Source organism: Cervus canadensis, chromosome 2 (genome assembly GCF_019320065.1).
Source record: "Cervus canadensis isolate Bull #8, Minnesota chromosome 2, ASM1932006v1, whole genome shotgun sequence".
NCBI lineage: Eukaryota > Metazoa > Chordata > Mammalia > Artiodactyla > Cervidae > Cervus > Cervus canadensis.
In genome coordinates, this window is record NC_057387.1 from 101,204,376 (window position 1) to 101,217,961 (window position 13,586).

At 39.3% G+C, this 13,586-nt stretch overlaps 1 protein-coding gene across 25 annotated transcripts in view; it reads right to left on the bottom strand.

Moving 5' to 3' along the window:
• The window catches only part of MACF1 (microtubule actin crosslinking factor 1), a 337,865-nt gene that overhangs the window by 42,596 nt on the left and 281,683 nt on the right, over window positions 1–13,586 (bottom strand). For all 25 annotated transcript variants that reach the window (XM_043461815.1, XM_043461824.1, XM_043461814.1 and 22 more), the window contains 11 exons: window positions 11,753–11,914; window positions 11,424–11,594; window positions 10,612–10,778; window positions 7,147–7,306; window positions 6,464–6,790; window positions 5,039–5,123; window positions 4,304–4,545; window positions 3,418–3,624; window positions 1,951–2,070; window positions 1,405–1,512; window positions 80–298 (listed from right to left, as the gene is read on the bottom strand). In XM_043461815.1, coding sequence (XP_043317750.1) covers window positions 80–298; window positions 1,405–1,512; window positions 1,951–2,070; window positions 3,418–3,624; window positions 4,304–4,545; window positions 5,039–5,123; window positions 6,464–6,790; window positions 7,147–7,306; window positions 10,612–10,778; window positions 11,424–11,594; window positions 11,753–11,914 — 1,968 coding nt within the window. The remainder of the gene's footprint in view (window positions 1–79; window positions 299–1,404; window positions 1,513–1,950; window positions 2,071–3,417; window positions 3,625–4,303; window positions 4,546–5,038; window positions 5,124–6,463; window positions 6,791–7,146; window positions 7,307–10,611; window positions 10,779–11,423; window positions 11,595–11,752; window positions 11,915–13,586) is intronic.

The following is a 13,586-nucleotide window of genomic DNA, read 5'->3' on the forward strand; positions in this document are numbered from 1 at the left end:
ACTCATAAACAGGCTGTTTCTCAAATGGTGCAGCCCATCTCCAGTTGTGCAATTAAATAAAACTCGGCACGCTCCTTACCCTCATTTCCTCTTGCTGCTGCCTGAGCTGCTCATGGTCAATAGCCGGAGGAGGTAACTGTGCTACGAGTGCCCGAGTCTCCTCAATCCAGGGGCTGAGCTCCTCGTAAGTTTCCCAAAATTGGTTCACCAAGACCTGTGCCCGCTCTAGGCGTGCGTAACGCTCTGAATTGAGCAGACTAATGGCTTCGTATTGCTGTATCAGAGACTCTGTCTTTTCCTATGGACAACAAAAAGAAGTGTAAGTATTATTACCATGATGAACCCTTCTTTAAATAAAAAATGTAAGTAGATATACACTAAAAAGTATAAAGGAATGTACACTAAAATGCTAAAAAAATCAATCTAGTTAAGATTACAAGTGGCTTTTATATTCTTTATACTTAACTGAATTTTTAAATTTTCCTATCACACATATGCATTATTTCTATAATTTTTAAAACACGAAAGTAGCTTTGCCAACAGTAAAATAGCACAGCCACAACAGAGCAAAATTAACCCGTTAGTGAGTACCTTTTACAACTTTAGATGCAGCATTATTGCATTAGGTCAGTCTGACTGTATCAGGGGCTATGGTGGGTATTTGCTCATCAAGTTTCATGTCTTTTCTTCTCCGATAAACGTGTCTACAAACCTGCTACTTATACTTTACTTGTTTAGGATGAGTAGCTCAATTTATGAAGATTTCTGAGGAAATAGTAGTTACCCACACCCTTTATAAAAAAGGCTTCCTTTGTGACTCAGCTGGTAAAGAATCCACCTGTAATGCAGGAGACCTGGGTTCGATCCCTGGGTTGGGAAGATCCCCTGGAGAAGGGAAAGGCTACCCACTCCACTATTCTGGCCTGGAGAATTCCATGGACTCTTTAGTCCATGGGGTTGCAAAGAGTTGGACATGACTGAGCGACTTTCACTTTATAAAAAAAAAAAACAAAACTGGTGTACAAACAGATTCTGTTGGCCAATTCTTTTAGAAATAGTTAACTATTTTTTCAGAAGGATCTAAAGCAGGAATTAATATCTGGATCTGGTTCTGAAAAATCTATCTACCTGGAAAGAGAACTCATCACGGACTGAGCATGAGGAGCAACTCCTCTGTTACAAAGATCACGGATTTGCACTGCATTTCACATCATACAGTATGGCTGTCTAGACATCTGTGAACACAGGGTGAGGGGTCTGAATCCCCTAGGACATTACCTTGGACTTAAATATCACTATCAGTAATACAGGGAAAAAACCCTTCTTAAACTATCATTTCATAATTGTACTTCCAAATCACCATAAGCAAGATAACAATATGGTGAATAAATACATGTAGTTTACCTGTAGTACGGCTTTTTGCTCCTCCCCACATGTGCCAAAGATTTCACCACGATGACTGAAGAGTTCATCCATGGAATCTTTGTGTCGAATGATGTCAATGGAGAAAGCCTTTGAAAAGTGAACTATTGTTAAGTAACACAAGGATCCCGAGCCTGAGTTAGTGAAAAGTTAGACATACTCTATGAAAAATCCTTTGCTTTAATAAAGTCACACTAAAAATTGTTCTTAAGAAGTTTGACACTTTTGTCTATCCATCTATCTCCAATGCTTATCTTTCAGTAGCTTACAAAAATATCTTCCCCCCTGAAAAACCCATGTAGAAAATTGCTATTCTTTCCTGGATTAACAGATCTATTTCTCCCTTTTCACAAAGCAAAAAATCCCTTCTTCATCCTAACCAAATATTTATAATATTACGTCTCTATCCACCATCACGACTCTAAATCATTCTACTTGACTTGCGATAGCCAGAAACTCTGTGCTCGTCACTCCAAGTGACTGATGATTCTTCTAGCTCAGAACGAAGCGACTGTGCCAGTGACTTACCTTCTGCACCTGCAGCTGAGCTGTGGTCTGGTCCTGTTCCAGGCGAATTGGACCCAGGGCCATCAGCTTCCGTTTTGTTTCAGCAACCCAAGCTAGCTCTGCATCAGCAGCTTGCTCATACTGACAGACATATTGAAGAATGATGGACATATTATAGCCAGTGTCTTCCTTCTAAGAATTCTAACTTATTCAACACAGAAAGGCCTAGATTTTCAGTAATGCAGTTTACATCTCACAAAATAAAGCCCAAATTGGTGAGAACTTTATAAAAGTCACAAATTCAAGATGCAGACAATTTAACATTGATTATATTTCAACAAATATGAGTTGACCCTATTTCAACTTTCTTGGAAAGACATTACAGAACCCAGTCAATGGTCCCATAGCTAGAAATAACAATGGAAACTAAGACTCTTCAAAAGAAATACACTTTCTAATGAGAGTACTTTTATGAGGCTGTGCTCTCTTTCTGCCAATCTTTTTTCCTATCCACAGCAGTAGTCATATGTTTAACTACAAACTTAACATGGCAGCAGATGGCTGAGTCAAGTTAACTTGGAAGTACCCGCTTAGCTGAAGAAGTGTAAGATCCCAGAAGAACAGCAAACCTTTAAATGGAATGCAGTACACAATGACATGTCATACGCAATGACATCAACAACAAAAGAACATGTTCTATGTGACCATTGTTTAATAAGGGCCCCTCAACCTTTTACCTCTTATCAATATTGTCAAATTATACTAATATTTAAAGAAAAGTTCCCAAGTGTGATAAATCTCATACTGAAATATCTGGCCAAGATTTGGAGCCAAAACAAACTTCTGTGGGGTTCAGAAAGCATCTACTTATCACCATGAACCCAAGGGGTCACGTTATATTATTTTTTGTACCATGGCACATTAATGTGTGCCATTAATAGGTGCATATCCACCTACAAAGAAAAACAAATAACTTTTCCCAGAAAGCAGGAAGGAAAAATGATTGAGGGAAACACGACACCTGTGTTTACTGGGAGGGTTCTATTTTGGATGACTCTGCTATTTTGGTTAGCATATTTGATAGTAATTATAGTTCTTGGTTCTGTCCCCTCTTCCATCTAATGCTGAAACAGTTGATTATGTCAAACTGAGACTGATGCATTTAGACCTTTTCGGTCTAGATATTATCTACCCCCATCACCATCTGCCTCTAAGCAGGGCATCAGCAAGGGAAGGGCCCACACACTCTCTTTTCCAAGTTCTTTTCTCCTCAAAGGGGTCATGTATCTTCAGTCAAACCTAGATCCACCCTCACATAACTTTACTGAACCACTTCCTACCACTGAGATAATTTGTTGCATCAGATTTAGCTTGATCTCATTTATTCCTATTCCTGAAACTGTATGTATGTGGGTCATAGTTTTGTACTTCCCATATATATATCCCTGCTGCCTAAAACATTAATGCAGGGGTGTTTTTAAAGATTACCTGTTGTGATCTCTGAATAGCAGCATCAATTTCATCCACCCTTTGTCCAACAGTGTCACTGACCAGTTTGTACTGCTCGTTGGCGTCGGACACAAGCTTATCCAGCCCTTCTCTGGCTCTCCAGGGCACCAGCTCTAAGAGAGCGCGGCTCACCTCATTCACTGTGTCCAACACCAGCCTGTGCTCCATGACCTCCTTCTTTAGTTCCTAAAGAGGGAAAAAAAGTTTTCAGGCCATCTCTTGCTAAATTAAGGACATTAGCAGCTGTGCTGGGTGGAAAATGCTCTCTCTACCACACATCCCAGCAGGGCTCTGACCTCCTTCCTTCACTTATTTTTTTCTTGTCTCAGATTTTTCAGTCACTCCACAGCCTGACTTTAGGCTCAGCTGCTTAGAACTGTCAGCAAGACTTTTCAGGCCAGGCTGTCTCTGGGTAACATGAATGGTGTTTCTTGTTTTTTTTCTCCTTACTTCAATAGAATGATAAAATAATGCTTTAATCATAGGCATTTATTTACTTCAACAAATGCACCGTATTTTTGTGCATCTAGAACTGCACAAGGTACTGCAAGAGAATCAGAGATGACTATGAGGTACTCTTTTAGAGAGTGAAGTATGACAGTAAGTCCTAAAATGTTCCATATGAAGCAAGCTTCATAGGGTGTTCAGATTCAATCTTTCTTCTTCTTCAGACCATGACAAGAGCTCTTATATAGGCCTGTCCTTATGTCAAAACTTATTTTCCACAAATAAACAGAAAACGAGGCAGACAGAAATTTTTGGTTTAGATTTCGGGTAAAGATGGTTGGTATAAAACTCAAGAATTTGAACTTCAGGATTCTAAGAGAGAAATTCTTTCCCTTTACAGTGTGGGATGTCAGCTCACCTTCTGTCTCTGCTGAAACCGGGGTATTTGTTCCCCTGTGGGGGACTGTCCTCCGCTGGCTGCCAGCTCCTCCTCTGCCTCCCTCAGCCACCCGGTCAGTTCCTCATATGTAGACTGGAACTTGGTGGCCAGCTGCCGGGCTTGCTCTAAGGTTCTGAGGGCCTTGGAGCTAGTGACTGTGATGTCTGCATAGCGAGTCTTTATGCCATCCAGCTTCTCTTGAATGAGCAATACCTCTTCACCTGTGGGAGACAGCACACAGTTTATTCATGTCTAATAGGCTACAAGGGAGCCCTTTTAACCTCTCTTTATTCAAGTCAGAGCTTAACTTTTATGGATACTCTCTCCCTATGGCAGTGATTTCACCTAGCGTCCCACACCAAGGGAAGTAGGAAAGAAACCTTCAATCAATAAAAGAAATGACTTCTGAGATTATTAGGATCTGAGTTTGACTGCAGGTTTTTCAAGACACTTTCAGCATCTTTCAGTAAATGCTGGTATTCAACATATTGGAGGGCAGGGAGAGTTTTCATCTATAACCAGATCTGAGACAATACAGTGTTTCAATAACAGATTTAGCAGGAAACAGGAACCCAAGCCCCACTGGCCTGGAAGCACGTGGTAATACAATCAGTGAGTACTAAGCTCCTCCTATCTACAAAGAGAAGTGGCTAGTGCAGGGTGTTGATTAATGTCTGTATGACCAGGCGCTAAGAGATGCACTTTTCAAAGTACCTGTGGTTTGTTTTAGAAGAGCCTGACCGTTTTTAATAGCTTGATCTACATTCTTCTTTCTATTAACAATTTCTTCATTTAAAGCCTGAAAGGAAAGAACACCATTAATCCTAAAACTATGACACAACAAAGTGGAAGAAATGCGAGCCCCTTAAGAGACCAAATTTAAAGTAGAGACGAATATCAGTTTAAATATGAGATATTTGATTCCTTCGTTTTCTCTTTGGTTACCCCTTTAATTACTCAATGGAGAAGGAAATGGCAACCCACTCCAGTACTCTTGCCTGGAGAATCCCATGGACGGAGGAGCCTGGTGGGCTACAGTCCATGGGGTCGCAAAGAGTCAGACATGACTGAGCGGCCTCACTTTCACTTAGTTACCCAAAACAATGAAATCAGATACTTATAGGCAAGTTTTCTTTTGATGAGAAGAGATTTAGGACTTAATCCGCTTTACTAACCTATTGGTACCAAACCTGAACCCAAGAAAGGTAGAAGCAGAATTCATCAAAAATGTCTAATATGTCCAAAACAAAGGATAAGGCATAAAGTTCAAGAAAAGAAAATCAGCAAGAACAGGCCAACTTAAATCAGAATCCTAGTTAAAGACTCTCAGTATCTGAAGTCAATGAAGTAGAAGAATCTAAGATTATTATTAATAAAACAAACAAACAAAATCGCTTTGCTGATTTTACCATTTCCAAAGAAATTCCCTAAAAATAAAACAAAAAGGGCAAATTGTTGTTTCTACTAAGATGACCCAGAATCCCTGTACTTCGAGCACACAAATTCTAGAAACATTTAAAAGTTACCACTATATGATCAAACCCTGAGCACTGTTAATTAATCTGGTTTTCTTAAAGTTTGGGCATCCCTGGTAGCTCAGATGGTAAAGAATCTGCCTGCAATGCAGGAGACCTGGGTTTGATCCCTGGGTAAGGAAGATCCCTTGGAGGAGGAAATGGCAACCCACTCTAGTATTCTTGTCTGGAGAAGTCTATCAACAGAGGAGTCTGGCAGGCTACAGTCCATGGGGTTGCAGAGGGTTGGACATGACTGAGCGACTAACACTTTGTTAAAGTACATACTCCTCTGCATAATTGCTCAAGTGGTAGCTGAATGATACATTCCCGAGTGGTGTAAAACATGAATTGGAATTGAGATGGCCCCTGATTACACTCTGGATCACCTTCTAGAATTAATGATCCGGTTTGTTAAGTGTAAGTATTTCCATGGACTCATCAAAAAATAGGTTAGTCCTTAGCAACAAGTCTGTAACTAAGCACTTGTGTATAAAATAAACTTAAAATGTTTGGAATTAAAAAAAAAGGGGGGGAGCGAGCGAGAGAGAAATGAAGACAAACATGAATTAAAATGACAAAATAACTTAGTAACATAACCAATAAGAATGGAAAGTATGAATACCAGGTGGTCAGCATGCTGCTTCTCCAGGACATCCTGTCTGTAATCCTTTACGAACACTGAACTGAGCTTGTCCTCAACCTCGGCCAGCCAGTTGAGCACCTCCACCTCATCCTCCCCGAAGAGCCTAGCATTAGACAGTGCTTGTTCAAGCAGGGCTGCTTTCCGACAGCACCGGTCTTGAATCTCACTGAATCGGGCCTGCAACGAGTCTAGCCTTTCTGACAGCACACCCTGCTCTGCGGGACTTGTCAGGGAGGAGAGGGACTGCCCAACTGTGACTGCCTGGTGCACATCTGTTGCATGGCTTTCTATTTCTTCCTCCAGAGCCTGGAAATCCAGATGGAAAAAATGAATAACAGAAACAAAATAAATGAAAAGTAAACATGAGACAATGAATCACAAATGATATAATAAATTAAATAATAATATATAAGTTTACCTACAGAAGGGTAAAAATAACATAAAAACAGAGAACAAAAAGCTGTTTTTTCTGATGGCAGCCTCTAAGTCCATTTCTATTTTTACTTGAAGAATGTGACTAGTCCAATTAATAACTGGACCATATTTTAAATTAAACTTATTAAAAAAAACCCCACAAAATACATCTTTTAGAAAGCTGCAGGAAGTTTTCTAGGATTTCTGATTCCAGTTTTGTGTTTTCATTTACTGTGACTAATTCCTACCTTGTGCCGAATGATCTGCTGCTGTATTTTAGCAGTCTGGGTGCCAACAGGTTCTGAGTTGGCGAGCTTTTTCTCTGTCACAGATAAGAAGTCAGAAATAGGCTCAGCTGTCTCATGGAATTGTTTGGCCAGAACCAGGATATCTTCCAGCTGTTTCTGCCTACACGAATATATAGAACAAGCTGCTCAGGCAAAAAGTCACATTAAAACTGTTAACAGTACTATATTCAGTAAAAGACCGATCTTAACCAGGCACATTTGAAATATCAATAGCAAACAGGACACCTTGCTGTTTTAAAGGCTTTCACAAGCAGTACCTTATTTAGGTTCTGTCATGACCTTGTACGGCAGGCCAACATTATGCCACTATTATAAAAGAGAAAACCAAGCCTGAAGGCTTTAAGAAAGATCCGTCCAGATTGTCCACAAGGTAGCAATGGTACAGTGAGAATTAGAATCAGACCTTCTACTACTCTTTCTCCTATGGGATGGAGCATGTGTATCCCCTGTACATGTGACCAAAATAATGTTTAAAGGAGTAAGAAATCCATCAGTCTTCATTTCTCTTTTCCCTGTCATGGTTATCTTCACTTAAGATGAAGAGAAAAGGCAGTATTTGAAGAGCACTAGTAGATCAAGCTATGAACAAGAACTTTCTTCCTGTCGCCCCCAAATCAGTCAGGCTTCTAGTAATTTCAAGACTCAGAGCATAACTTTGAATTCTGATTTAAGACAAAAAAATAACCTCAAACTAGATGAATTTGTTAAAGGAAATGGCAGCCAAAAGAACTATGTACTTTATAACTGGAATCTTGAATCTGGAATCTTAAACCTTATTTAACATAACAGCCACACTAAGTGTGGACTTCAAATACCCTGTAGATTAAAATCAGCCAATTACAAAGGAGAGGGGAAGCCTGAATGCTGAAGGCAGCCAAAGAAGCAAAAGACACAAAAACAACCATAGAACTATATTAGAACACAGAATAACCATCAAAGGCCATAACAATGACTCAGGACCATTAAGATCAGACTAACTGCTGTGTTATTTGAAAAGGGGCTGGGTGATGGGATGTACTTTTATTTCAGTAAATCTTTACTAAACATCTGCTTTGTGCCTGGTCCTATGCTGGGTACTCTGGACAAATTTATATTAATAATAAATGATTTAATATAAAGACCTGCCATTTGAATTATCTGGAAATGTAATGTTTGAGTATAAAGAAAAATGTATTTCTAGATGCTATTTTTAAATGTCAATATAAACTACAGAATTTCCTTTCTTAGTTTATGTCAACCTTCAAACTATATCTTCAATCAATACAACTAAAAACTAAAACATAAAATATAACCTTAAATAAACTGCTTGGTGGATTATTTTCATTGGTTAATGACCTGCTTAAAGATTTTACTCTTTTTGCTTTTAACTTTTAAAAACACTTTTAAAGTTTTATATTGGAGTACAGCTGATTAATAAAATTAATGTTAGTTTTACTAGTATTTCAGGTTTACAGCAAAGTGATTCAGTTATACATATACATGTGTCTATTTTTTTCCAAATTTTAAATTTAAAATATTTAATTCTTAAAGAACTGTCTTAGACTTCTAAACCTTTCTGACTCATCTATGATTCCAGGATCTGAAAGTCTGAAGAAATCACTGTAACAGGACTTGAGGTAGAAAAGAGAAGAGCTAAAATAATTTGGAGGCATCAAAAATTCAATATTAAAGAAACTAAACAGAATTCTTTAGGATGCCTTAACAAATGATTTTGCTCTTGGTACTTCTCTTTAAAACACTTGTCCATAAACTGTGTTCGGAGCATGGAAGCAAGTAGGATAGAAGAAAAGAATCATAAATAGACACATTAGGAACAATCATGACTTTAGTCAGCTTAAGGACCTAGGAGGTAAGCACAAAAAATAATGACCTTAATACAAGGTACACATGAAGAGTTAGGAGAGTTAAGAGGAAGATGAAACTATTCTATGCTTGGGAATAAAAAAAAGCTTCATAAAAGCAGGGGAGATGAACAAAAGTCTTTCGTGGAAGATGGAACACCATCAGCAAAGACAGAATTAGGAAACTGACAGAAGACACTGAAGAACTGAATACGGTTTCCTTTGGCCATAAGAAATGAGAAGAATAGCAGAAACTAAGAAAGGTGGGTTAGGGCCACCTTTGAATGGCTGGTTAGAGACACTTTATTTTATAGGCAACAGGCAGTCAACAGATGTCTCTGATTGTGCAGAGGGAAGGCCTGAGGGGAAGCAGCAGTAGAGTGGTTAAGGTTAGATAGTTAGGAGGCTGCCCTCAGACGAGCTACCTCATGGGAACGAGCCCAAGGGAGAGTTCGTAAGTCATGAACTGAGGCAAGTAAGTTGGAATCAGAAATGGATGGAGAGGAAAGATACTGTAGATGTAAAATGGACAGAATTTAGTACCCTGATAGATATGTGACACAAAGTAGGGGAGGGGAAAAAATGGTAAAAAGAAAATGAGGCTGAGGCTTTAAACCCAGGTAGTTGGAGGGTCAATGGTACTACTACTGGAAATGGATGAAAAGAGAGAAGAAATAACGCAGTGCAATTTGGGAATGAAAGTAAGTTGAATTCTTTCTTTTGTTTCGCCTACTAACATGGGCAAGTAAATACTCTGTAGCTCAGATGAGAAACAAGCAAGCCATGGACAGGTAGAAGTAAAAAGACTGAAGAGGGGATTATCTGAAGTCTACCCATAGCTACCTAGACAATAAGTGATCAACTCCGTGACTCTCATACTCATTTCTGATTCATTATCATTTACTTTTAAAACTGGGAACAGTATCAGCTGAAAGTAAAGACCCAGTGTGACTTACTAAGATCAAGTGACACTGGACTGATAGCTATGGAAAGAGAAAGAAAGCACCTCCGTGGAGGAGAAGTACACTGCCTGCCTGCAGCTTCTGGTGAAGACAGTCCATGCAACTCTTGAATGTTCATTTAATAGAACCACAGGCTAGCTCCTAGATGTAGGAACATCTAATACTGGGATAAGTTAACAGAAAATAAACATGATACATTTCTTTTTTCTTTTTTTGATACATTTCAATTCCAAGTATCAAAAACATTATTTATAAATATTAATGGGGAAAAAAAGAAATCTGTTTCCAAAATTCAGAAAATTACTTGGCTGGATTGTAGGAGTCCACGTCTGTCATTTGGAAGCATGATTATATTGCAACTGAACACCACCACAGAGCACTGAGTCTCCCAGCTCTCAGAACCTTACGGAAGCGCTGAGGCTCATTTCCTGAGAGTCACTCTGGTTATGAGGATCATCTCTAAAACCTTATCCCTCTTCAAGGTAAAAGCCTTTAAACACCTCCAGAGCTCCATGAGAGTCATCCAGGGGCTTTTACAGCATCTGAGAGACACAAATCAGAAACTGTCTCTGACTTCTCCCTCAAAAGCCCCTTGGCTTTACCTGGCTGCTGCCTTGCTGAGTAGTCCAGTCCATCTACTTTCAAGACTCTCCAACTGTCCAGTGATCTTCTCTCTATCAGCCAGCTCAGCTGACTGTGCTATTCTGCCTCCTTCTGCTTGAAGCATGTCTACTGTGGCCTTTCGATCATCTAGTAGCCTCTGGAGCAACTGATGTACATGTTTAAAGAGAATGAAAAGTGATAACATGGGGTCACTTTAAAATCTGAACCAAGGAAAACATACAAAATCCAAAAACCTCACCTCACTGAGCCCTAAGTTTAATTGAACAGGGAAGTTCCCCCACCCCCCAACCTGAGGCAAAAACATGAGATATAATTCCTACCACTCATATCAACTTTTCCTACACTCAGGTTTTTAGATGGAGCGGTGACTGTCATTATGTGACTGAAAAGGAATTTAATTTGAACCAAGAAAAAAAGGAACTGAAATGGAAATTAAACCGAGGGGAGGGAACCAGAGAGAACATGTATATCATGTATACATGATCTACAACATTAGTTAGAACATTGCTGACCCTAAAAACACTCAAAATCTCTTAAGATAAAGTGGTGACAAACACTGAAACAGGATGGATAAGTGAACAAGCAAAACTGCTCAGTTCAACATATGGCATGGTAAACTAGGAGATTACAAAGGTGATAAAAATCAATTTCCATCTTTCTTTTCTGGATCACACAAGGTAGGTTAGGATTCTACTAAACTCCTAACGGTGCTCCTGAAACTATAAGCAAATTATGTTGTCTGTCATTCCCTTCGGCTGTTACAGTTCACTGCCCCAACATTCTCACTTACCTTCTGTTCTTGGATCTGGGCTTTCACCACTTTATACTCAGCAGATGGAGGCTTCTGATTGGCTATGAGCTCTTCAGTGTCTGCCAACCAGCTGAGCAATGGCTCCAAGGCATCTTGGAACTTCCCACAATGCAACAAAGCCTCTTGCAGTTGTGCGATTCTTTGTGCAACCTGTTTCACAGACACGAAGGAGAAAGGGGAGAGTTCTGAAATGACTTCTCATCCCTTTTTGTTACTCCAGGTTGGAACTGCTAAAGTTTTATTTGCATTCAGGTGCCATGGAAACCTGAAATTGCCGTATCTTTTTTCTATGCCCTCCATTCACTCACCTTTTTATTTAGTGTGTTCCACCGAGCGTTGATCTCTTCCATGTCATGTTCCAAACCCTGTACATCACAGTTTTTTCCGGCGCTCTGAATCAAGCCCTGGCCAAGTCCATTCACCTGTTGCAGTTTCATCTGAAGAGGATCCACCTGTTCTTTCTGAAACATCTAGATAATTGTAAGCCAAAGAAGATTTAATCTATAGGCATGACAGTGACTGGTTATTCCTGGGGGAGGCATGCTTTAACAAAGGCGGGCCAGGGGGTAACAAGAGAAAACAAGCCACTTGTACAGAAAGTATCAAGTAAGAATGTGGTTTCACATTTCAAAATATTCTCCTATGGACAAGCAATTACAGAGAGTTATGGCACTACTCAGGCATTTAAACCATGACTCATGGTTTGTTTCTGTTGCTAATTTTTTAATGCAAAAAGCTCTTGAGAATAAAGAAGCATCAGCCTCAAGATACCATGAAAGTGTGATGCATTATCAATCCTAAATGGGAAGGTTGATACCAAATGACTAGTACTTAAGATTAAAAATACCTTGGGGAATAGCTTTAACCAACCATGATACATGCAATGCTCTTTTCTGACTAGGACTAATAATTAACCAAAACACATTAATGGTGTGAAGAATCCCAACCTCATAGCTTAATACCCCAGTGGCCATTTAATTCCATTCTATTCCAAGGGCGCAGACCACAAACAGCCAATAATCTTGAAATAGTATTCCTGATTACAAAGGGAAGTGGGCCAGTATTATAGAGAGATGTCCTTAACAACTTCAGACATATTTTAAGTAAGACTCAGATATACATAAAATATCTTTAAAACAATGATACTATATATCCATGTTTACCATGAAACAATGGAATTTTATAACTGTAAACAAGTGTAACAAGCAATGTGAGTGTTTCCTTCTAATGCAGTCAAGGTCCATTATTACTTAGAAATTTAGAAAAGGAAACAAAGAGAACAGTATTTCTGCCACTCCAATGGTATTAAAGAAAAAATGAAATAAATATTTGTCCCTAAGATCAGATTTCTCTCAATTGTCAGAGGATAAAATCAGCCACATTCCACTAGTCTGGATCTATTTCCATTCTTTTTTCTTCCATAAAAAGTTCCTTCAAGTTCAGGGAAACAGGTGAATCAATGAAAGCTGAAGACATGGAAGAGCACAAAAATAAATGCAAAAGAAAATTATAAGTTTGGGTAAGACTAATTTTGGCCTATGTGAGACCACAGATCACACTAGGATTAGGAAACTGATTCTAGAAAGAATGGTCTGTGGCTGAACAAGTGAGTCACGAGGAGGAAAGGCCCCAGGGAACACTGAAAGAGGAAGGTTATAGAGGTAATTACCAGTGGGCTTCATTTTATACTACAATTTGATTACACCATATTTTGTTAGGCAACACTACACAGCAGTTCAGCTAAAAATGGCTGTTACTCCAATAACATGGTTCCTAGAGAAAGCAAGTGCGATGATTCTACTTTGTATTAAACTTGCTTTCACTGAAGAAAAATCAGAGCAGAGGGGAAAAAACAACATGGCTGTGGGAGGGGCTGGAAAGGTGAAGACAGCAGAAATGCCTAAAGTACAGAGGGAAGGTGTCCAGCACACCGAAGAGCCCCCATTTACCCAGTAATTAAATCCTGTCTCATGTTGTGACTGATATGTAATTTTTCCTGTGTTGTCCAATATGGCAGCCAACAGTTACGTGTGGCTATTTAACTAGAAATTCAGTTCTTCCACCCCACTAGCCTGATTTCATGGGGTCAAGGGGCCAAAGGCCATGTGTGGCTAAGGGTCTAAAGTACTGGGCAACACAGAA